Source organism: Pleurodeles waltl, chromosome 12 (genome assembly GCF_031143425.1).
Source record: "Pleurodeles waltl isolate 20211129_DDA chromosome 12, aPleWal1.hap1.20221129, whole genome shotgun sequence".
Taxonomy (NCBI): domain Eukaryota; kingdom Metazoa; phylum Chordata; class Amphibia; order Caudata; family Salamandridae; genus Pleurodeles; species Pleurodeles waltl.
The window spans coordinates 53973653-53998229 of NC_090451.1; the positions used below are offsets into that span (position 1 = coordinate 53973653).

The window sequence follows — 24577 nt, forward strand, 5'->3', positions numbered from 1 at the left end:
CTAAATTCATGTAAAGATACAGTCACTGAAATAGCTTTGTTAGTACTAGCAAAGTCATTTCAGCATCCAGTGTGTGGGTATCCAGCCTTTTTCTCATGTCCCTTGCAATGTTCCTTTTCACACATCTTGGATAACGTGTCAGTATCTCTGCATCCTCACAGTGTGTAGATTTTGCAAGGGCTGAGACATGATACCTAAATAAGACTTCAAATAATCCATTGTCATTTTTCACACTTCTTTTCTGCCTTTCTTTTATTAAACTATCATTCAAGGATCATTAGGGCAGCTCTCCAACACATTTTAAAGTGCTTTATTCTCGTGTTTGCTGTTTTAACTAGGCACTGATAAGAAGAAAAAAATACTGACTCCAGGTGATACTCTGAATGTTTGTACTAGCCAGGAAAAGCAAAAAACTGGTCATGCTGGTAAAAAAACACATAGCCAAGTGGCAACTGCATTGCACCCACTCCTCCCATATGAGAGAGGACCTCTGTGTGTGGCTGGCTGAATCGGGCTGGGTAGCGTCTCCACAGGATCTAGTAGGTGCCCACTGCTCAGCCAGGGCCGGCTTTAGCACTGGTGGCACACTGTGCGACAATCCTTTTTGGTACAAACCCCCACCCACCCCCGTCATAACCTCCTCCTACGATTCCTGTACCACCACCCGGCAAAAGTGCTCCTCATCTCTCCATAGCCTCCCTCACGTACATTTGATTTGTTTTAAAGCGCTGGTAAAGGCTGGCTTTACTAACCCACTTAGCTATCCACATAAAATACAGATCTGTTCTTTGCAGCAGGCACATTAACCCTCTGCACTATTATATGGCGAGTGAAAAGTGCCACTGGACGAAACCCCCGATCTCTCTTTACCATGAACAATAATCACAAGAGTTATCACAGCAGTTTTATTGTTATCTGACAGCTGGAACTCTGCTTCAGGTGCTTTTAAATTATAAGTTGGTGCTAAACACAGTCCCCCCCCCCCCTCCCCTGAGCTCAGTGCCCCCCTCCAGGTCCGCACCCGTGTAGCTGTATCAGTCGCACTCCCTTAAAGCAGGCCCTGTGCACACTTCAGCATGCAGCTCCCCTGAGGTGCATTGCACGTGCCCATCAGTCAGTGTACGCGTCAGTGTGTGAATGTGTTTGTAACTTGTGCTGATGCTGCCTCCTTGACCCCAGCCATTGCTACCTTCTTTTCTGATTCTAATCCATGGATTTTCTCTTCCTGGCCATATGAATACAGATAGGAAATCTGTGGTACATTTAAAAAATGTTCGATTTCTGCAGGACAAAAACAAATCCTAAACTCTGGAGGGAATTCAAAATCTGCTTTCTACTGATAATAATCCATACTGAAGATCTCGACTATCCCAAGGGAAGACTTTTAGAAAGATATGCCACCAATTCAGCAAATTTTGTATTTCAAAATATACTATTTTTATTTCTCTGCTTCGTTTCTGCGGTTCAGTGTGTGTTTTTTTTGTTTTTTTGTTTTTTTTTTTAATTTAAAAAAAAAAAATGACACAAGGGGCAAAACCAAGAGTTGGCTCCTGGCTGCTTGAGTTCCCGCAGTCAGGATGTAGTGCGCTTCCTGGACCTCCGCTTACAGTAACTCTTGGGTGCCGCTGTTTCCTACTTAGTTGGAGACCAGACTTCACCGTTTATCAGCTGGAAAATGAATTGCCGGACATAGTTTCTTTTGCAATACAAGATAATTGGTCTCTGTAGTGGCCACTTTTACTGATACCAGTGGAGATCAGACGAGTGGCAATGTTGAGTTGGCGACTCGCGTACAGCAGACGTTGACCATCGTTTTTAATGTTTTTTTATTGTTGCGGAGGTGGCCATGCTAGAGCACTGCCAAAGTCAACAATGCAAGCGCACAGTAGCCATCATGTTGAAAGAGAACTTGAGAATTTGTAAAATAATGCAGAGAAAGAATCACTACACTAAACAAAGCCGCGCAACCTAGAGTATCAGAGATGAGGGTAAGGAGCGGTGGCCCTTTGTGGCAGAGTTGTGGCTACCGAACCAACAATATGAATAGTGGAGTGCCCTAACATGGAACTGCTTTCAACAGTGTCCCAAGTGTACCGATAATTAGATTATTTAACAGAAACAGATTAATTTCATATGAGAAAAAAGTAAACCGCATCCGGGCGAACCTTTAGCTATGAAAGATAACTGTCCTTGTCACTCCCAAGCATGCTTCTAAACAAGTATTGAGTTGGTCTGCGGATTCAGCCTGTAATTCCTTGTAGCCATTTTTCATTCGCCACATGGTATATGAACGAAAAATACACACATACACAATCACTTTGCTAATTTGTATCATGTAATATTAGTGTTGACAGGGTAGACCAATGCAACATTCGGTCCAGAAATCTGCGCCAGTCCAGTGCAATTTAGGCAGTCAATAAATCATGTTTCCCCGGCTCCCTGGGTAGGTGCCCAGGAACAGCCTTCCAGTGTTGGCAACACCATTGGCATACGCAGCCAATGTAGACGAATCAGTCCTTTTAATTGTGTAAACCTCGACAGTTGGCCTGCGTAGAGTTTTTCACATATGGCCGCACTCCCAGTCATGCAGTTCGTTATCTGAAGTAGCTTGTTGGAACAGTGAGCCTTGCACGAGCAGCCCTCCAGAGGACCGGGCTTTGGGCGGAGTTGTGTGCGAGCAATCACCAAGAACTGCTTCCTTCAGACCGCCACAAGATGGGACACTCTGCCCCAAATAGCTTTGAAGATTTTAAAGCTCTGAAGATGGCGACCAAATAAAGAGCCTTTACTAATTGAGTTATATCGGGCATTGGAAAGACACAGGTATACACATCTCCAGGTCAAACATGATCCCTAAAACCCTACTTACCACTCTGTACCACCAATCTAAACCTTTGTCAAAGTCCAGCCTAAATAAATGAGTTTCCAAGAGTTTTCTGGATTCCAAAAGTTGGTGTCTTCCCTCAGTGATGGATTCTGGTCTTAAAACGTTGAGCCTTAAACTCCTAGAAAACTGCTTCAGTATTTTTTAGTCTTTGGAAAGTTGGTTGAGTAATGCAGTGTGAAGTAGCCGACCAGTATTGCAGGTGCAGAGGTTGAGAAGCAAAGTTTTAATTTTACTCAAGGCTTCTCTTCCAGTGAACTTTGTGGAAAGCAAGAAGACTTTTCAGCTTATTTCTAGATTCCACCGACTGCCAATGGAGTGCTTTCAAGACTGGTTTTACATAGACACGCTCCTGAATCTTCAGGCCCAGTTTGGCGGCCTGGTTCTGCAGTCTTTCAATTGGCAGAGTCGGTCAGCGTTCCTCGAGTCCAGGTGGGAGTAATAGGGTCTTCCTACATAATTCCTTGTTGAGGCCCTTGAGCACTGCATTGATTTAGAACGAAAATGTTTCATCGGTATGAAGCAACGTCAGTATGTACATTCATCTTGAGTAAACCAAGCAAAACTCTGGCAGATCCCATTAAACCCAACTGAAGTGGAGATCTATCCGAATGGGGAACCAGTTGGTACAAATATGGATCATACATTAGAAAAGCAGGCATGAGGAGTTTGATCAATTACATTTTAGATTTGTAAACTAATTTAGCATTATTTTGGATTTCATGTACATTGTATTAATTGAACTCTATGTTCACCGTAGGACTTTTTGGCACTAGCATCTGAAAATCTGGTCCTTAGTTGAGACTGAGGTGTGAAAAGAACTTTAGCGGAATTTATGGGTGAAAATTCAAAGGTTCCACCACCTCATAGGATGATTCCTCTTTTGGTGAGAGGGATCCTCTTTGGTTAAAGAGCGCTTTATAAAAACGCCATTCATTCTTTCAATGAGTTTACACAGCACAGTGGCTCAGACTACAGTCTGGAAACCTTTTCAGAATGATTTTACTTCACCACACAAATCTAAGCCCTTGTACCCAGATTTTGACTAAGTACTTATTTTTCAAAACAGATGCACATGAAAAAGCATTGGCAAAACCAGGTGGTCTGGAGTTGGCTACCAGCTTTTGACTTTACCCATGTTTCTTTTGTTTTGCTGTGGTTTTTGTAGAACATTATCGTTCAGGGATCTTCCGGGCTTGCACTGTCATAGTAGTCCCTGGCTCTTAAGGGAACTACTTTATCTGTGGAAGTACTCTTGTGAAAAGGCTGAATGCTGTCACTCAGAGTGAAGTTAGCCATCGGCTGAAGTGGGCTGACCCAGTGCCCGTGCTGGAATGGGCAGAATAAAATGTGAATGACACCGTAACAGACCAATGGATGAAGAGGTCAGCCTGAAAGTCCCTGTCCATAAGTATATTTTATACTATAATTTTAGTAAATTCAAAAGGACTTGCCCAACACCAGACCTATATAAACGTCATGGTGAGTAAACCATAGCCAGATGTGCCCTCATGTGATACGCTGTTTATCACTATTGCTGAGGGAGGGGCATCCTGACCCATTCAAGGCTTCCTGAGTCACAGCCCCTCCCCCACACACAACAATGGCGGTAAATGCCATATTACACACTCTGCGTCTGTTTCTGTGTATGGTCAGGCCCCCCCCCCCCCCCCCCCGGGTTTCCTGCAGTACTCTGATGGTGTTACCCAAAAGATGAAAGGGGTCTCTGCTCCCCCTGCTTGCTGAGTGTCACGTCCAGGCCAGAGCAAGCCACGGAGACATTCCCTTACCTACAAAACTAGACAGGTCTGAAAAAATGTAGAAGATACCATGAAAGGGGTCAAATAGAAAATACCCTTTTACATCCATTTATATATCTCTTTCTTTGTAGAGCTTCATCTTTTTCTGACATGTTCCTTAAATTATTTTTTCACTTAACTGTGGGCCTTTTTTTGCAGATAAACTCTTGCTTTTCTAGGTAGGGATTCCGGGTGGAGGGTAATTCCAGCCTGTAGAAGGCTAGAAAACCGGAAAAAAACATCGAAATGTATAATAAACCAAAAGATTATTAATCGCTGTAAAAAACCCTGCAGAGCATGACCGCCCAGTGCCTTTCTGATCATTCTTAAAAATAGAAATTCTTACAATTGATACCAAAGTCTATGTTCTTTTTCGTTTTGATGTGCAACTCACAAGAGATCTTGTCCTGTACTTGGGATATTTTTTATTCTAATTAGTTTCCATAGACATTTCTCTTTTCTGCCCATAGTAGTGAAAAGACAAGTGTTCAGTGTAGCATGTACAATTGGTTTGGAACATTTCTATGTAGTTGTAATTTGGGCATGTTATGAATTAAGACTGAAGGAGGTATTGATTTACCCAGGATCACACTGTCTAGATGGCAAAGGATGATTCGTACTCACGTCTCTCGGTTTCACAATAAGCAATTTCATTAAAAAAGCACTGTACCTCCCCAGCCCACTTTTGTTTTTCTCAACCCCCTTCCATGCAGAGTAGTATATCACATTGCTTCTGAGAGCACCATGCTGCCTGGGTGTTGCATAAAAAAGGGAGAAACCATTATGAAGAAAAATACCCTGGTCAAAATAAAAAATAAATAATGGAAAAAGAGGAATTTTGAGTCCTAGAAAAGAAAATCCAGTGAAATTATGAACTTTTCCTTTCATTAGTGACATCAGGGCTGAGGTGGACATAAAGTAAGTATAAGGGTTTTCTGTCTAGTTCTTTGCTTCAGTGATGAGTGGGGTCTTTTGGACTTTGGTTTGGTTTAGAGTTAATAGGCCAGGTGTACGTAGATGCAATTTTGTGTTTCCTAAATAGCGACTTCATAGAAATCGCTATTTAGGAAATGCAAAATGCTACTTACCAAGATACTAAGGGTCAGATGTAGGAAGACGGTAAATTGCAAGTCGCAATTTGCAATGCAGAACGGTGTCTCAGACACCGTCTGCGAGTCGCTATGGGGTCGCAGAGACCCAGCTCATTAATATTAATGAGGTGGGTCGCAAATTGCGGCCCCATAGCGACTCAGGGCACTCACGGGTATGGGGGCCTGCTGTAGTCAGCAGACCTTCATGTCCGTGACTGCTTTTAAATAAAGCAGTTTTTTTTTTCCAAGTGTGGCCCGTTTTCCTTAAAGGAAAACGAGCTGCACTTAAAAAAAAAAACGAAACCTTTTGTTTCGGATTTTTTCAGGGCAGGGAGTGGTCCCTTGGACCACTCCCTGCTCTGAAAAAATAATTTGGGGTCCAGTCACAAAGGGGAAGGGGTCCCATGGGGACCCCTTACCGTTTGCGAGTGGGTTACCATCCACTTCAAGTGGATGGTAACTGTGACTCCATTTCGCGGTCGCAAATGGTATTGCATACCACTGCGACTCGCAAATAGGAAGGGAACACCCCTTCTTATTTGCAACTGTGAAATGCATTTTGCGAGTCGGTCCCGACTCGCAAAATGCATTTCTGCATAGCAAATACACGTTTGCGACTCGCAAACAGCGATTTTCGCCGTTTGCGACTCGCAAACAGTTAGCTACATCTGGCCCTTAGTTTCTAACAGGGAGTCCTACAAAGCAGGAATCACTATTAGGAAATCACAAATAAGATATCCCGTGCCATTTTTGACAATGGGCATTTTTGCATTTCCCAGATAGATATTTCCTATTAGGAAATTGCTGTTTGGAAAATGCAAAACCAGGGATGGCTTTGGACAAAAGCCCCTCAAAATGCACCCCAAAATAGAGCACACACATGCCCAAGGGGCGTGTGTGTGCTCTATTGCGCTTTTAAAAAAGCATCTGGGGGTGCTTTTTTAAAATTGCACATGGTTACCATCAACCTGAAGTCAATGGTAACTGCACCCTCTAAATGCCCAATTTTGTTTTAGGAAATGCTTTGTACATCTGTACAGGAATAACAAATAGGGAATCCATATTTGTGATTTCCTACTCGGATATTCACAAATTGCGATTCCTACGGGGTAGAAATCGCAGTTTGCAATTCCCTAAAGGGCTTTGTACATCTGAAAAGCTCATTTTGCTTCTCTTAATGGTTCAAAATAGCGATTCAGACCAGTAAGAAATGCAAACATTTTTTGTACATCTGGCTCAATATTACTTTTATGGTTAGAATTATGTTGAAGGTCACGGTTAGTATACAGGCCCTGATTAATGTGACGGTTAGGTTAGGAATAAAGTTTCTTCGGGTTGAATACTAAATTTGTGCTCCTTGTTAGCTTTGAAGTTGTTCGCAGCTTTTGTGAGTGTTTGACCTGCTTTCAGAGGTCCGGGTTCTGATAACCGAGAGGTGTCCAGCGTTGGTCTAGGAGAACCGGAACCGTGCAACGTGTTCAAGGTATCTCTTGTGGATATCTTGACCTGGGCTTCTCTAGTACCTGTAGGGTGACCACTTCCCTCCGTCCGTGTCATTACGGACACTCTTTTTTGCCCTGGGCTTTTGTGTGGTAGTCTGATGCATTGCGGGAGTTTGTCTTGTTTTGCATTAGGGGTGGAGACATTGTCTGTATTCGCTTGGAGTGAGAAGGTCACTCTAGGGCCCACCAGTATTCGATAATGGACCACATATTATTAGTCTCATTGAATATTTGCGGAGATTGTGTGTCTGAAAGATGTATTATTACCAATTCTTTAAAATGTATACGGAGTCTGATTTAACTCCACATGCAAAGCTTTTATGGTCTCACTTCATACTATTGGTTATTTGTATGTCATTCCACCATCTAAAACTTCCATTGCAGTGCATGAACTGGACTATATTACGTCCAAAAACAGCACTCAATCATCACATTCTCATAAATTCTATATGCATTTTATAGAGTAAGCAATATTTTTTGCTACTTTTTACCCAGCATTAGCAAAGCCAGTAAGCAGACTTTAAGATGCTGACCATCATTTCTTCATTCAGCTCACTCAGAACTGATTTTAGATACCTGTGTTCACAGGCGTTGGCACATTAAAGCCGCCAGTCGTATTGGATTTGCCAGTGCTTGTTCAAACTGCTGTCACCGTTCTGCAAATGATAATCTAAAAAGTGGGGGGAAGATATTGTTCGAGGTGAACCTGACAGTGGTGATGATGATGTGACTCACTCGTCGGCGGATCACGGCAGCAAGGGCTGTCAAACTGTGATATCACCAGTGTGTGATACGCTGATAAATTAGGTGTGACATCTGGAAGTGTGCTTTCAAAAGCATTGAAGAGTGTTTACCTTCAAGTGTCACATTTTTACAAAATTGCCTTAAACATGAGTGATTGTTCCTCGAAACGAGTGACAATTTAGCGGAATATAGTGTGTCGCTGCTCGTCTTGGATAATTTGTACTTCACGCTTGCTGGGTGTTGAGCTGCACACCTTCGGCCTTGGCCACAGAGATTGGCACATGATTATCTTGCTCTGTTTATCTAATGAAGTGTTTGTGGTAAGTGACTGTTTTAGAAATGCACCGCCATGTAGAAACAGGAGCAAACCACAAGCTACTCGCTTCCCCCCAGTACTACCTGTCTTTATGGGGCAACCGCCTGTCCTATAAACCTCCTAATTATTAGACAAAAGGGCTAATGTGGTCCTTCTAACAACGTAGGGCGGGCCTACGGCCTGCCCATTGCTTACCAGTGGTTGGCTTTTTTGGAACTCTCATCTCATTCCTTTTTATTCGATGTCTGCCTTCGTATTCTTGCGTTTGACCCTCCCCTTGTGCAGTCTCTTTACCTTTGTTTTAATTGGCTGACTTCGCTAACATGTATCCTTTCACAGCTCACTTTTAAGGGAACTACTTTTTTCTTTCTCGTTATGCGCTCCATGAGTGTGCATGTGTGTGGTTTCCCTTGTTTGTTGCTCTCTCTTGCCCTAGTCATTCTGCCCCTCAGCCGCTCTATCCCTTGTGTGGCACTTTTCCCTTTAACCTTCTCCTACCCAGCTTTATTTTAATTTTAGTCCCTGTACCCACACCATGCTTCTTCCCCTCACCGCATCTCCCTTCTTGCCCTCATAAAACCCCAGTTTTGTTAAAAAAAATTTTTAATATATATATATCTATATATATATATATATATATATGTGTTTAATAGGAGGGCCAAGTAACAAATTTATGTCAGGCATTCTGCCTTTAAAAAGAAACTTTTGCCCTAGGTAAACGTCATTTTTTCTCGATTTATTTGTGTGTACATCATCACGTATTTGCGTAAAATAGTGTGGTGTGTGGCTCCATGAACATCACTTACTGGCAAATTCAGGGCAGCATGGAATATTCAATCAAAGCTGGTGCAAAAGTACCACCCACACCCTACGACAAAGAAATATTGTGGCACCTATGTGGCTGTAGTTAATAAGTAATAATCACCGCTTGTAAGGAAAAGCTGCTGCTTGAGGCCCTGGTGACTGCTAGGAGTGAGTTCCAAGAGACCAAGCTTGTGTGAAGTGCATCCCTTCTCTACTCATCCACAGCCCGAGTCTTTGGAATGTCTCGGCTGAGGGGTCTTTCACTCACTTGTCCGTTTCATCCATTGCCTGCTCTCACCCGCTAACAACCAAGCAGCTGTCCGTGCTGATGGTTGAGTGGCAAACGCTCCTTCCCCTTGAAAGTGGTCAACCTCACATTTTTTGCCAGGTTTCAACTGATAAATACTAGGAATTGAGTTTTTTGTTTTCAATTTAGTATCAAAATAGGACAACCTTGACGTGTTAACATTGTACAATCTAATTGTTACTCATTGGGCGTGAGTGTCACCCCTTGAAGCCTAATCTGACTGTTCATTAGGACTCGATATCCTCCTCTCAAATGCAGTTCCCGTTGACCTTCATATGGCCGTATATTTGAAGTAGACGCCAGGAGCAGTCGGTGCTCCATGGCTTTGGATGACTGGTATTGGGTTAGCAAAAAAAAAAAGAATGCTTCAAATATGTGGCCTAGTGAAAGTCAACGGGAGCAGCATTGGAGAGGTTATTGAGTCCTGATGAACAGTCAGAATATGCCTCAAGGTGTGTCTTGGAAGCGCTCAGAGGCAGGGAGGTGAGAGTAGGACTACAATGGATGGATCCAAGTGAGATTCCTAGGATATTCATAAGATAAATCTACAAACAGTGGACTAGAAGAACTTGGTGAAAACAAGCAGCTCTGGTTCAGCAAAGTGCAACAGATTCCACCTCAGTGGAGAGAACATGGTAAGGTCATTTGCAGTGCTTAATTTGTGCCGGTGTTTGCCGGAGCACAGCTCTGGCACCTATTTTTAAACGGCAGCAACTCTTTGACAGATCACCACAGGATGGCGCTGTCTGTACAGTATATTAATGCCTGAAACTGAATTGGTCGTCTTTCTTGCCGTACAGTGGCGTGCTAATATGAAAGGCTTGAATGGCAACTGGTCTTTACGAATAGGTTGATGGCCTGGCCCAGCTCTTCCTTGTGCGATACCTGGCCGAAGACCTTTTTTGTGGTCGCCCATTCAGATGAGCAAGTACCACTCAGAACCATCACCTGAGTTCAAAATAAATGACTTAAGACCAAAAGGGACCATTCAGGCAGCATAAATGAGCCAGTAATTGTGATCGCATTAAGTCTGACTTTTAAGTACTTTTTAAATATATACAGTGGCCCACTGAGACCATTAAAGGCAGGAAGCACTGCTTCATTTTCTATTATGCTTTTATACATGCATAGAAGGAGTGTCGTAATTTGAAGAAACGCAGATTGCTCAATTAAGCCGAACATGTGACCGAAATATATTTCTCTTTTCTTGCAGGTTAGCTTTATACGTTTATGAATATTTGCTGCATGTTGGAGCTCAGAAATCAGCACAGACTTTCCTGTCAGAGGTAAGACTATCATTTCAGATCCTAACACACTCTAGTGATCCAGGTGCCTCATCCCTAAAAGAGATCCAGGTGCCCCACCCCTAAGACAGATCCAGGTGCCCCACCCCTAAGACAGATCCAAGTGCCCCACCCCTAAAAGAGATCCAAGTGCCCCACCCCTAAAAGAGATCCAGGTGCCCCACCCCTAAGAGGGATCCAGGTGCCCCACCCCTAAGAGGGATCCAGGTGCCCCATCCCTAAGAGAGATCCAGGTGCCCCACCCTAAGAGAGATCCAGGTGCCCCATCCCTAAGAGGGATCCAGGGGCCCCATCCCTAAGAGGGATCCAGGGGCCCCATCCCTAAGAGAGATTCTGGAGCCCCACCCCTAAGAGGGATCCAGGCGCCCCACCCCTAAGAGGGATCCAGGCGCCCCACCCCTAAGAGGGATCCAGGCGCCCCACCCCTAAGAGAGATCCAGGCGCCCCATCCCTAAGTTAGATCCAGGCGCCCCACCGCTAAGAGAGATCCTGGAGCCCCATTCCTAAGAGGGATCAAGGCGCCCCACCCCTAAAAGAGATCCAGGCGCCCCATCCCTAAGAGGGATCCAGGTGCCCCACCTCTAAGAGAGATCCTGGTGCCCCACCCCTAAGAGAGATAAGAGAGATCCTGGTGCCCCACCCCTAAGAGAGATAAGAGAGATCCTGGTGCCCCACCCCTAAGAGAGATAAGTGATCCAGGTGCCCCATCCCTAAAGGCTGCAACAGATATTGGTTAACTCCTTTTGGGGCATCATCCTCCTTATATAAAAGTAAAATACAATAGGATATATTTTAGTCCAGGGTCATGATGCAGTAACTATCTTGTAAACCTACCACGGATGACACTCCAGTCCCTGCATAGTTCACTTTGCTATCACCTCCAATCCAAGAAAGTGTCTTTGAAATCTCTTGAAGATAGGTGGTAAGATTCAAGGTCATGTACATTCCGTGTGACGCTATCCTGCCCCCCTCAAACCCGAGGTAAAATTTAGTTTGTGTCCTTTCTTGCAGTTATTGCATCACCCAAAAGATATAGAAGTGCATGAATTTAGAGGTGTGATTGTTGGGGGAAATGTGGTATTGAATATCTGGAAATACTTCATATTACCGCTTTGGCACATTTGTAGTGAAAACTGCAATGCCACTAGTGTGGGTACCGTGTGTTTCCTGCCCTATCCTATATAACCGTGGAAAAAACAATATGACGGATTTTACAACTCTGCACAAAAGAATGCACAGGTACGATCTTATTAATCAGGACATCAAATTTCCAGTGACCTCTATACCACATTTTGCACACATTTTTTAATTGCTGTGCCTAAAGTATAAGGTGGACAGTTGAGTCTGAAAGGTGTAACCGGCTGAACATCATGTTAAATTTCCATGAACGTCCACCACATCCAGTAAAGTGCTGCTGAGGTCTGAGAGACCTGATCGTTTCTTTGTGTTGAACTTGAAGTCTGTTAAGAAAATTGTCCCCATCTCCCAGGATGAGCATTTTTCATGGTCTGGTCCAGGGGTGTCCATCACCGCTTCAGGAGTCTGATCTAGGCCAGATTTTCACTCGTATTTAAATGCAGCACCTGTACATAGTCAAGGTTGTCCTGAAATTCTGGCATGGATCGGGCACTCCTGAACCTACGCTGGAAATCTCTGGTCTATCCGAGATGAGGCGTATGTGTCTGTTCCATCCATCCTATTGGTTGATCAAGAGAGGCTTGTCTCGCTTGTGTTTTTGGTCCTCATGATTGAGTCAGCTTCTGCTGCAAACCTCAGGCTTCTACGCCGTGACCTGCGCGGTTGCACGTGGTCACCAGCAGTCCTACCTGAAGTATATGCGGACCCGCGCCCATTGTAGGGATTGCCTGACCTTCTTAGCATGTGCATCGGTCATATCCTCTGCGACTGGCGTAGATAGGCGCCATTTCCTCCCTTAACCCTTGAACGTTTTCACAAGCGCTTACACATGATATCTGATGTGTTTGTGAATAAATTATTCTAAATCATGCGTAAAAATGTTAACTCTTTGAAGGACGACCGTGCTTGAGTGCGCTTCAATTACTTTTTTGGTTTTCTGAGGTAATTATTTTTTTTCCCTCTGAATTGGCTTTTATTAAGGCCAACCATTACAAATTTTAGGTACCCACAATGGATCGTTCCATGAAAAAATTGCAATATGGAAGTCAATAGAATATTTCTGCATATCTGCATATCTGCATATTATTATGAAGTGACATTAGATCTATTTGTTTACTAATTTTGCCAATTTACACAGTCTTCAACTTACTCAGCGCCCCTTGTATGTGTGGATGCACGGTTGGGAAATCTACATTCAGCCGCACTTCGAACACAAGAGTAACAGACACCAATGCTGATAGATTAGGAGATGGTCATATGAGACCGCGACAAGGTCCTGTGGTTCTTCACTGGTCATTCGTCCATGTGGGATAGTGTTTTAAATAGACAGGAACTGGGCACCTGAACTTCTTTAATTTGAAAGGTAGAGCAGTGGTTCCCAACCTGTGGTCCGGGGACCCCTGGGGGTCCGCGAAGTCATCTCAGGGGGTCCGCGACTACTTAGAAAATTAAAAAATATTGACAAATTAGGTCCCCAGCTTCCAGTCATGACTCAGGCGGGGGTCCCCAGATTCCAATGATGATATAGTGGGGATCCCTGGGTTCCATTAATGTTAAAGTGGGGGTCCACAGAAATCAAAAGGTTGGGAACCATTGAGGTAGAGGATGTTTTAATGTGACTTTAGAGCTGATATACAGGAAATGCAGAAACAATATATTTTCTGCCATAGGTTATTAATCTCATCTGGACCCCTCTCACTTTCCCTTCAGTGCCCCAGATGCAGGGCCACTAATTGGGCCCAGTTCACGTTTGACCAGTAAAATATACTTTACAAGGGTGCACCTAAAGTTTGAGCCCGCCGGTCCTGGTTCTGAGCCAACACCTTTCTGTACGGAGAGGGATAGCCTGCGAGAGCAGATGCAACACACTTGCAGCCCCGCGTAATGCAGACAGGCAGATGCGCGGCTCCCTCTCTGGTATGGATGCAATGGGAGAGGCTTACTTACACGTTACCTGCCAGTCATGTGCCGCACACCCATTCCACCCAAGGGAGCATGGTCCGGTGTACAGGCTTAATGGATCAGTAACGATTAGTTGCCGTCAGTTGTTATTTTGAAATTCTGGTGTGGACCTCTCTGGTGTGGACCCACCATGGATCCGGGTTAAAAAATATTTTGGCTACAAGGAAAACACAATATATAGCAACTTTAGGTAGGGGCAATATTCAAAAAATGTTTAGTAAAAGAGTAGTCCCTAGGGGCGATTGTACACCTTTCTTCAAGTGACACCCAACAGGAATGTCTAAAAAGTAAATTCTGTGAATCGCTTCTGTGGAAGGTATAATTTTGGTAGGAAGCTTACAACGTTTATTGATCCTTATATTTGCTATCGTGAAACAGTGTGTAACTTGATAGATTACTAGTTTTGCACAACAACCACAATCAAAAGTTTTTATTAGTTACAAAATTCAAATTTGATTTGAGTCTATCTGGTGTGATACTCAAGCTACCTGCATGCTCAAGTCAAACGGACATACGCAATAGCCTTGCATTCGAGGGCGAAATGATCTTCCCTCATCTAGATAAGTTGGGGTCCCACTCATAAAAAGATTTACTCACATAAAGATTTTCATGTGTGTAGATCTTTGAGAAGGGGTTGCGGGTGGAGGGGGACTTTGTGGTTAAAGGGAGTGGAAGTCTTAGTTTGTGAACACGCAGAAGGTTACTGGTCGGGGGTTTCCAACAAATTCTCCTTTGGACCTGTCTCCCCCCAGACTAGTCAGGGATTTGCTGTCAAGGGATAAGAGTACATCCTTTCCAGGCCAGGAGTGGAAATAAATACCTCCAGATTTGGTGCAGGGAAGTGAAATTCCTACCAGCAAAAATAATTCCCCCTTGGTGGAAAAAAGTTTTGAGTTGTTGTTTTTCTTAAGAAAAAATGTGTGCATAAATATTTTTGCAAGAGAACATTGGATTCTCTAAACCTTTCCAAACCAGCTGTCAAAAGTTTTAAGTTGCAAAAAAGTCAAAAATCTCCACAAGTTCAGTGTAAATCTTGCAAAAAATAGACTGGGAACATTTTCATGGTAATCTTTCACGCGGCATTAAGAACGACTTTAAATTCACGTACGTAGAGTAAATAATGGAGGTAAAGTGAATCACAGCGCCCCCTATCTTCCGGGCAGGACCAAACTTCAGAAGCAAACACTCCTGAAACCCTCTAAACCTTTAGTTATCATCCAGATCCTATAGAAACACCAGATTTCATAAACATATATCCTATGTACTTTATTAGATTATTTTTTGAGTTTCTTTTAATTGTGCACCCCAGGATCAGTAATACGAATTTGCTGAAAATTGTGTAGTTAAGTTATCTCTGGTGGACAACTTGACACCATAGAAGAACAACGGATTTGTAAATGTGAATGTTTTGCTTTTTTGTGTACTGCCCAATATCAGTTTTTAGCATGGATATGTAGAAAGTAAGCAAACTGAAGGACGGAAATATGTTGATTGCCTCAAGATTACACATTGTGATAAATTAATTTGAGCCAGGAGTATGGAACTTCGGTTGCTTCCTGGACAAAGAGTGGCTGTGGCGGGGTCTTCTCAGCACGCCGGCAGACCCACCAGGGGAAAACACTCTACTTGTGTTTTGCAGACCCCGAGAAACTTTCATGGTCTTTACTGCCTTGCGGAAGAAAGTCATTGTAAGGCCATATTTATTTCTGAGCTAATGTAATCATTCCTAATGAAAAATCGGTCGCCGCCTGCAGTAATGGCTGCATCCAGTACTTTAAAGGTCGTTAATAGTCTATTACCGTCCTGTGTTTGCCAAGATGCTAATTCGGTTAAGTCGTGAGTCAGGCTTAAGACAGTGGGTCAATGAAAGCGTTAATTCAGAAAGATGTCTCACTGAGTCCTCCTCCATTGGCACTGCTCCTAGGTGGACTATATTCCTCCAGGGTAAGCAATGCTTCCTTTAAGTACAGATTATGTGCCTTGAACTGGTGATCAACGAAACCTGGACAATTGTCTATAGCTTATGATGGCTATATATATAATTGTCTCTCTCTGTTTTTTCAAAATCTGGTTGTGACATCTCTATTCTCCTGTAATAAGAAAGTGACATCGCTACTCCACCTTAATAAGTTGTTACACTTCAGTATTAGCCTCCTAGAGCAGTGGTTCCCAACCTGTGGTCTGGGGACCCCTGGGGGTCCGCGAAGTCTCCTCAGGGGTCAGCGACTGCTTAGAAAAATAAATAATATTGACAGATTAGCTCCCCATCTTTCAGTAATGACTCAGTGGGGGGGGGGGGGTCCCTGGATTCCAATAAGGATTCAGTGGGGGGGGTCCCTGGGTTCCAGTAATGATAATGTGAGTGTCCACAAAAGTCAAAAGGTTGGGAACCACTGTCCTAGAGCCGGCAGGGTCACAGAATTCCAGCTCCTTTGTGAATCAGAAAACGTTAAAATAGCATTTCAACTCTCCAACCTTTTTAGGCTGCAAATTCACTGTCACTGGCTGATAGGGAGACATTTATGACAATCTGTTAATTGTTTACACTGCTGGAATTCTTTGCAAGCATGCAGGAATCTGACTGTTAAAACACAGTCTAAGCTGCAGCCACTGAAAATATAATTTACCATCAATTACTAATGCTTATTAGTGAGTTTATTTTCACAGGACTAATTCTTATTTATTATACTTATCTGGAAACAGTGGTATATTCACAAGAAGAAACAGGAGGCCAAGAATTTAAAAGCAGGCAAGGGAAACATTGTGGCGTGACCTTGTATTATAAGAAATAAACTACCCCCACCACCTGCCACTAGGATATTCCAAGCCACATCCAATATCCGTGACTGTAAATTAGCTTTGCCTGTGGCCTTTTGCCTCTTTCTTCACAGAACCCCTAAGTGACATACAATATCCTTACTATGTATGATAGGGATACTTTATTTCATATCATCTATATGCTTAGCAAGCATCCTTGTGTAAGAAATGGTTTCTAAGTTGGTAAATAATGACAGTGACGTGAAACCTGTACTTTGAGCAGCCATTAGCAGGCCCTGTATTTTGCCTAAGTAATGCCAGGAAAACCATCTTTCTTTAATTCGATGGCTTGCAGAAAGAAAAGTGAACAATTTCATATGATTGCTGAAGCTAAGTGTCTGTATTTTGCACCGCAGGCTGTAAATAGCACTCAGAGACCCCTGCTACACTTCTAGAGTCTGGACACTGAATGGACATATTAATCTGGCCAGAGTCCCACAGTTGACCCTTTCATGCCCTCTTGTGCCCCTCCTCCCAGGCCCCCTTCAATGGAGGCCTTTGTATTGTGTCTGGCACTAGGTGAAACCGCATGTAACATTTCCCCTAAAAGTGGGGGCGCGTTGTCATAAAATGAAAGCAACAGAAAGGCGAACTGACTGAAATTTTAAAAGTTTTAAAACTTGTCAACACCAACATTGACAAAAATATTAGCTCGGTGTTAAGTCTGCAGTGAAAGGCGTCTCCTCATTGAGGACAAAGAAGTGTGTATACCCAACAAGTAGCAGAAGTGTATGTTCTTATGAAAATTGTAGAAAGACATATTTTATCATCCTGATGATTAGTTGGGACCTTTTTAGTGTAAGATTAAAAGTTGATATAGAGACATGCAGTGTAGTGTACAAGACAACTTTTCATGTTACCATCTTAATGGTGCCCAGATCATGCCAGTTATTCTCTATCAGCACTCACCTCGCCTGTTTACAATCAATCCTACTTTCTTACAAGCTTTTAACTTGCCACCTTTTGCTATTTCAATTTTATTACATCCCTCTGGAAAATGTATTAGTGTACTCATTTATCTTTCATCATGCAATAACTCACTTTACGTCTGATTTTATCCTGCTCCACAAATACGATGCACAACCATAATTCTGATTCTAGGCAGCTTTTTAGGGTCGAGTGCGCAAGCTCTCTGTCCCTGTTGTAATCTCTCTGGGGGCTTTCAACAACGCCTGTCACTTTGATTGGCTCCTGGGCTTGCCTTCTAAAATTCTCTTGATTTCAATAGTGAAAGGCATGCATACGTCATGCCTTTTCTGGTGTTTAGATCTCCTCGAGAGCACCGGCCAACTACTGAAAACATACGAGGCTCCATGTTTTCCGTATGGTTTCTGGACTACTTTTTCTCTTTATTTTGTAGGCCATGTGATCTCGCATCGAGCGCTTTTCATGACTACCAGTTTAATTCTATTGTTTATCCTTGTGCTCCTTCGTGAAATGTAGGTTTTACACAGCGCAATCATGCTTACATTTTTTTTTTTACTATGCAAAGGCTAAAATGGACCGTTTTTTTTTGTTCTGATTGGTCACCTCCATGCTCATGCCATGGTGCTTTAAATCGGTTCCCTAATGTGAAACTGTATTACTTTTCATTTTCAGTTTATGTGGCAAGAAAAGTCCGGTTAGGAGTTAACGCCACTAATAGCTCTAACTCGAGCAAACACAAGACCCATTGCATTGCAAATGCTTGTTTTCAACAGCATCCTAAATGTCTGCCCACAGTACAGTATCTTTGGCCACAAATGTGTCATCCTGTTTGAAATCCTGTCATAGCTGCAGGATTCAAGCTTCTGCTTTGTCCCTCAATCTCAAATATAAGATTTCACTACGTAAATTCCCTTAAGACAATCTTTTCCTACCTTCATTTGCCTTGTAGCGTGAAGGCAGTCACCTGATTGCAGTCAACTGATTACTGTCTATTGTGGAATACTCCTTTTCTCTTTGCTATCCAGCCCTCCGGCTTCATGAGTTGAAATGACAGAAGAGCGTTCAGTGTCCAGCCTCCTTACTAGGACTTTCTGAGATTTAGATCCTGATACTCCCAAGTTTTCATTGGCTACTTCTCAATAAAGGTTCCTGTGTAGAGCCCACGGATCAGTTTCTATCAATATTAACTTGTTCCATGTAGCAATTTATACCACACGTTGCCATTTCTAAGCATTGTTAAAAACAGGTGTTACCAGTACGCAATCTAATGGTATTTGTTCTTACGGTCTTTCAAGGGGGTTGGTCTGAGTGCTTTCCTTGGATTCCAGTTCATGACTTGCTGGTCGCATCATAGCTCACGGGCAAGTGTTAAGCTCACTGAGCCATCCAGTCAGCTTTGACACAGGGCCACCTCTCCCCAAGTCATGGTTGATCCATTACGTTTCAAGACACCACCCTCTGCCAGTAACATCATTGGCTCCATACTAATCACTTTAAACAGGACCTGGTTGACTAGCCATGCTGTCTCAGTTCTGGCTCCCATCCGCTAAATACTGTTTCCTCCAAGACACCACCTGAAAGCCCAGCTTCTCTTGCATTAAGTGGCACCTGCACATCCCTCCTCTGCACATTAGACTACGCAAGCGTTAAGAAGCAACTTTAATGTTTTATGCTAGACAAATTAACTACATAACAAGCGTGCAAGACTCCAAAATACCAAACTATTTGAAAGCTATTGGTTCAAAACCCAAAGGAAAAAAAACACTCAAGTGAGTGGCAACGTTTCATCAAATACATGGATTTTTGGAATAGCCTTGTATTCAAGGTTATCGGAAGATTATCGACGAAAGGTTCATGGATAAAGCAATGGGTACCATGGTGAAGAAACATTACCTTCCAGGAGGCCTGTCACACAATTGTATTCCAAAATACTGAGTTTTTACATGGATACCTATATATACACATACCTTGACATTATAGGAGAATCCGGTGTACTGGATACAGTATTTTTGTAGAGTGATATAATTAGGATCAAATACAACTTAGTATATATATATGCCTTTTGTATAAATAGATGTGGAGGTAATAACAATAAATCTATACTGACCCTATACATTTACTTTCACAGCACAGTAAGAGTCAATGTTCTGGATTCAATACTTTGAAGTTTTATATACCACAAATATATGGAGGCTCACAAACACCTAAAACTGAATATCTCTTCCATATATCTTCCATGTGTGATGATGTGTGGAGGTAATAACAGTAAATCTATAGTTACCCCTATAAATTTACCTTTCGGGTACAGCAGTGGTCGATGTCCTGGACTCAATATTTTGTAGGTTGATTTTTAAAAAACTATATAAGTAAGGTCTTATAAAACTAAGATTAAATCTCTTCCAGGTGCCTTGATGTAGAGTTAAGAATAGTAAAACTATACGTACCTCTACATTTACCTTCATGGTACAGTAATAGGAAATGTTTGGGATTCAATATTTTTGTAGGTTAATTGAAAAACAGTATTTGGACATTCATCCATGCGATTAGCCCTACAGAGGATAACTTACAACTTACAACAACTTCAACGTATGTAGATGTGGTGTTTAAAAATAGTAAATCAATACTTTATTTTATATATTTACATTGAAGATGTAGCAGTGGTAGTTGATTGTCTGGATTTTAAATTTTATAAGAAGAGTTTTTAAAAAACTTGATAATGTGGTGGCACACCCAAGCTCATTTGTATAACCTTTGGAACCTCAGCTGGAGTTCCACATGATGTCCATTAAACCCTTTCACAGTGGTACATCAGGCTATGTATGTATGTGTGTATGTTTGTGTGTATGTATGTGTGTGTGTGTGTATATGTATATATTTATATATATATATATGTTCGATGGCATGGGTAGCTGCAGATACACATGCTGTGCACATCCCGCCATCTGGTGTTGGGCTCGGAGTGTTACAAGTTGTTTTTCTTCGAAGAAGTCTTTTTTCGAGTCACGAGACCGAGGGACTCCTCCCATTTCGACTCCATTGCGCATGGGCGTCGACTCCATCTTAGATTGTTTTTTTTCCGCCATCGGGTTCGGACATGTTCCTTTTCGCTCCATGTTTCGGGTCGGAAAGTTAGTTAGAATCTCGGAAAAATCGTCGGTATTGTTTTCGTTCGGTATCGGGTTAGTTACAACAGATCGACACCGAATTAAGAAGAGCTCCGGTGGCCCTTCGGGTTTTTTTTCCATCCCCGTCGGGGCCTGGTCGGCCCGGCCACGTGTCTCTTCAAGGCTGATGGAACGGACCCCATTCCGCTTCTGTCCAAAATGCCATAACAAGTATCCATATACAGATCAACATCTGGTCTGTAACTTGTGTTTGTCACCAGAACACAAGGAGGATACTTGTGAGGCCTGTCGAGCGTTTCGGTCCAGGAAGACACTCAGGGACCGAAGAGCAAGAAGACTGCAAATGGCGTCGGAGCCGACAGGACAAGAGCGTTTCGAGGAGGAGGAAGAAACATTCTCCACCCAGGAGTCGGACTCTGAGGAGATCGATCCCGAGGAAACGCCTAAAACCGTGAGTAAGACGTCGAAACCAAGAACTCACGAGAAAAGCGCTAAAGCCCAGGGGATGCCACCGCCAACAGGCCATGGCTTAACCCGAAAAATAGGTGACCGTTCATCGGCACCAAAAAAGGGCGAGCTGGTGTCGAAGTCATCCGACTCCGGTCGAGATACCGGCACACAGCAATCTCAGGCCCGAGATAGTGGCTCAGAGAAGGTTCGGCACCGAAACGGGTCGGCACCGAGAGAGCACGACGCCGAAAGTAAAGAAGGGTTCGTCGGAGCCGAAAAAAGCAGCCGAAAAGGTTTCGGTACCGAAATATCCGGCCTCGGAACCGAAAACAAGTTCCTACACTGAGGAACAAGGACTGTCCACACAAATGAAGACACATAGATTTGGACAGGAATTAGAGACAATAGAGCCAGATCACACACAAAGACGGCTCTTTATTCAAAAAGATACAGGGAAGATCAGCACTCTTCCTCCAGTCAAAATGAAACGCAAGCTTGCCTTCCAAGACAAGGACAAACAGCCACACGCAAAGGTGGCTAAACAAGTAACACCGCCACCATCCCCACATCACTCTCCGCAACCATCACCGGTAGCCACTCCACCAATGATGCAATCCCCAACTCATACAGGAATGAGTCAAGATGACCCTGACGCATGGGACCTTTATGACGCACCAGTGTCAGATAATAGTCCACAATGCTATCCAGCTAAACCATCGCCACCAGAGGATAGTACAGGCTACGCACAGGTGGTGTCAAGAGCAGCGGCATTTCATAATGTCAGCCTTCATTCAGAGCCCATTGAAGACGACTTTCTTTTTAATACACTGTCGTCCACACACAGCCAATATCAGAGTCTTCCTATGCTACCCGGAATGCTAAAACACTCCAAACAAGTGTTTGAGGAGCCTGTTAAAGGGAGAGCCATTACTCCAAGAGTAGATAAAAAATATAAACCGCCACCAACAGACCCAGTGTACATTACACAACAGCTAACACCAGACTCTGTTGTAGTGGGAGCAGCGCGCAAAAGAGCCAACTCTCATACTTCAGGAGATCCACCACCTCCAGATAAAGAAAGTCGAAAATTCGATGCTGCAGGCAAAAGGGTGGCGGCACAGGCAGCAAACCAGTGGCGTATTGCAAATTCGCAAGCTTTGCTAGCCAGATATGATAGGGCCCATTGGGATGAGATGCAACACCTTATTGAACATTTACCCAAGGAGTTCCAAAAAAGAGCGCAGCAAGTAGTAGAAGAAGGACGGAGTATCTCCAATAATCGGATACGGTCAGCAATGGATGCTGCAGACACAGCTGCTGGAACTGTCAACACAGCAGTAACAATAAGGAGACATGCATGGCTGCGTACATCAGGATTTAAACCAGAGATACAGCAAGCTGTGCTGAATATGCCATTCAACGGACAGCAGTTGTTTGGGCCGGAAGTGGACACTGCGATCGAAAAACGTAAGAAAGACACTGACACAGCCAAAGCCATGGGCGCACTCTACTCCCCACAGAGCAAAGGCACATTTCGAAAGACACAATTTCGAGGGGGGTTTCAAGGGCAAACCACAGAAGCCACAACCTCACAAACAAAGCCCACTTACCAGAGCCAGTATCAGCGGGGAGGTTTTCGGGGACAATATAGAGGGGGGCAATTTCAAAGGAATAGAGGAAAGTTCCAAAGTCCCAAAACTCATCCAAACAAGCAGTGACTTCAAGGTCACAAATCCCCAACACATAACACCTGTGGGGGGAGACTGACCAAGTTTTACAAACATTGGGAGGAAATAACAACAGACACTTGGGTCCTAGCAATTATCCAGCATAGTTATTGCATAGAATTTCTCAAATTCCCTCCAAACATACCACCGAAAACACAAAATATGTCAAAACAACATATAAATCTTCTAGGACTAGAAGTTCAGGCATAGCTACAGAAAGAAGCAATAGAGTTAGTACCAAAACAACAAATAAACACAGGAGTTTACTCCCTGTACTTTCTGATACCCAAAAAAGACAAAACTCTAAGACACATACTAGATCTCAGAATAGTAAATACCTACATCAAATCAGATCACTTTCACATGGTTACATTACAAGACGTAATCCCACTGCTCAAACAACAAGACTACATGACAACATTAGACCTAAAGGATGCATATTTCCATATACCAATACATCCTTCACACAGAAAGTACCTAAGGTTTGTATTCCAAACGGATACATTACCAATTCAAAGTGTTGCCATTCGGAATAACAACTGCACCAAGAGTTTTTACAAAATGTCTAGCAGTAGTAGCTGCACATATCAGAAGGCAGCAAATACATGTGTTCCCGTACCTAGACGATTGGTTAATCAAAACCAACACGCTAAGACGGTGTTCACAACACACAAAATATGTCATAGAAATCCTCCACAAACTAGGTTTCTCAATCAACTACACAAAGTCACACCTTCTGCCGTGTCAAACACAGCAATACTTAGGAGCAACAATCAACACAGCAAAAGGGATTGCCACTCCAAGTCCACAAAGAGTTCACACATTTCACAATGTAATACAGACCATGTATCCAAATCAAAAGATACAAGTCAAACTGGTGATGAAACTACTAGGCATGATGTCTTCATGCATAGCCATTGTCCCAAACGCAAGGTTGCACATGCGGCCCTTACAACAGTGCCTAGCATCACAATGGTCACAAGCACAGGGTCAGCTTCTAGATCTGGTGTTGATAGACGGCCAAATATACATCTCGCTTCAATGGTGGAACAGTATAAATTTAAACCAAGGGCGGCCTTTTCAAGACACAGTGCCACAATACGTAATAACAACAGATGCTTCCATGATAAGGTGGGGGAGCACACCTCAATCAACACAGCATCCAAGGACAATGGGACATACAGCAAAAACAGTTTCACATAAATCACTTAGAACTGTTAGCGGTATTTCTAGCGCTCAAAGCATTTCAACCCATAATAAGCCACAAACACATTCTTGTCAAAACAGACAACATGACAACAATGTATTACCTAAACAAACAGGGAGGCACACACTCGACACAGTTGTGTCTCCTAACACAGAAAATATGGCATTGGGCGATTCACAACCACATTCGCCTAATAGCACAATTTATTCCAGGAATTCAGAACCAGTTAGCAGACAATCTCTCTCGGGATCACCAACAGATCCATGAATGGGAGATTCACCCCCAAATACTAAACACTTACTTCCAAATGTGGGGAACACCACAAATAGATCTATTTACAACAAAGGAAAACTCAAAATGCCAAAACTTCGCATCCAGGTACCCACAAGATCAGTCTCAGGGCAATGCGTTATGGATGAGCTGGTCAGGGATATTTGCTTACGCTTTTCCCCCTCTCCCACTCCTTCCATATCT

General features: G+C 43.1%; 1 protein-coding gene across 2 annotated transcripts in view; it reads left to right on the forward strand.

The window, feature by feature from the left end:
• The window catches only part of SSBP4 (single stranded DNA binding protein 4), a 444236-nt gene that overhangs the window by 56373 nt on the left and 363286 nt on the right, over positions 1 to 24577 (forward strand). For both annotated transcript variants that reach the window (XM_069215621.1, XM_069215622.1), the window contains exon 2: positions 10661 to 10733. In XM_069215621.1, coding sequence (XP_069071722.1) covers positions 10661 to 10733 — 73 coding nt within the window. The remainder of the gene's footprint in view (positions 1 to 10660; positions 10734 to 24577) is intronic.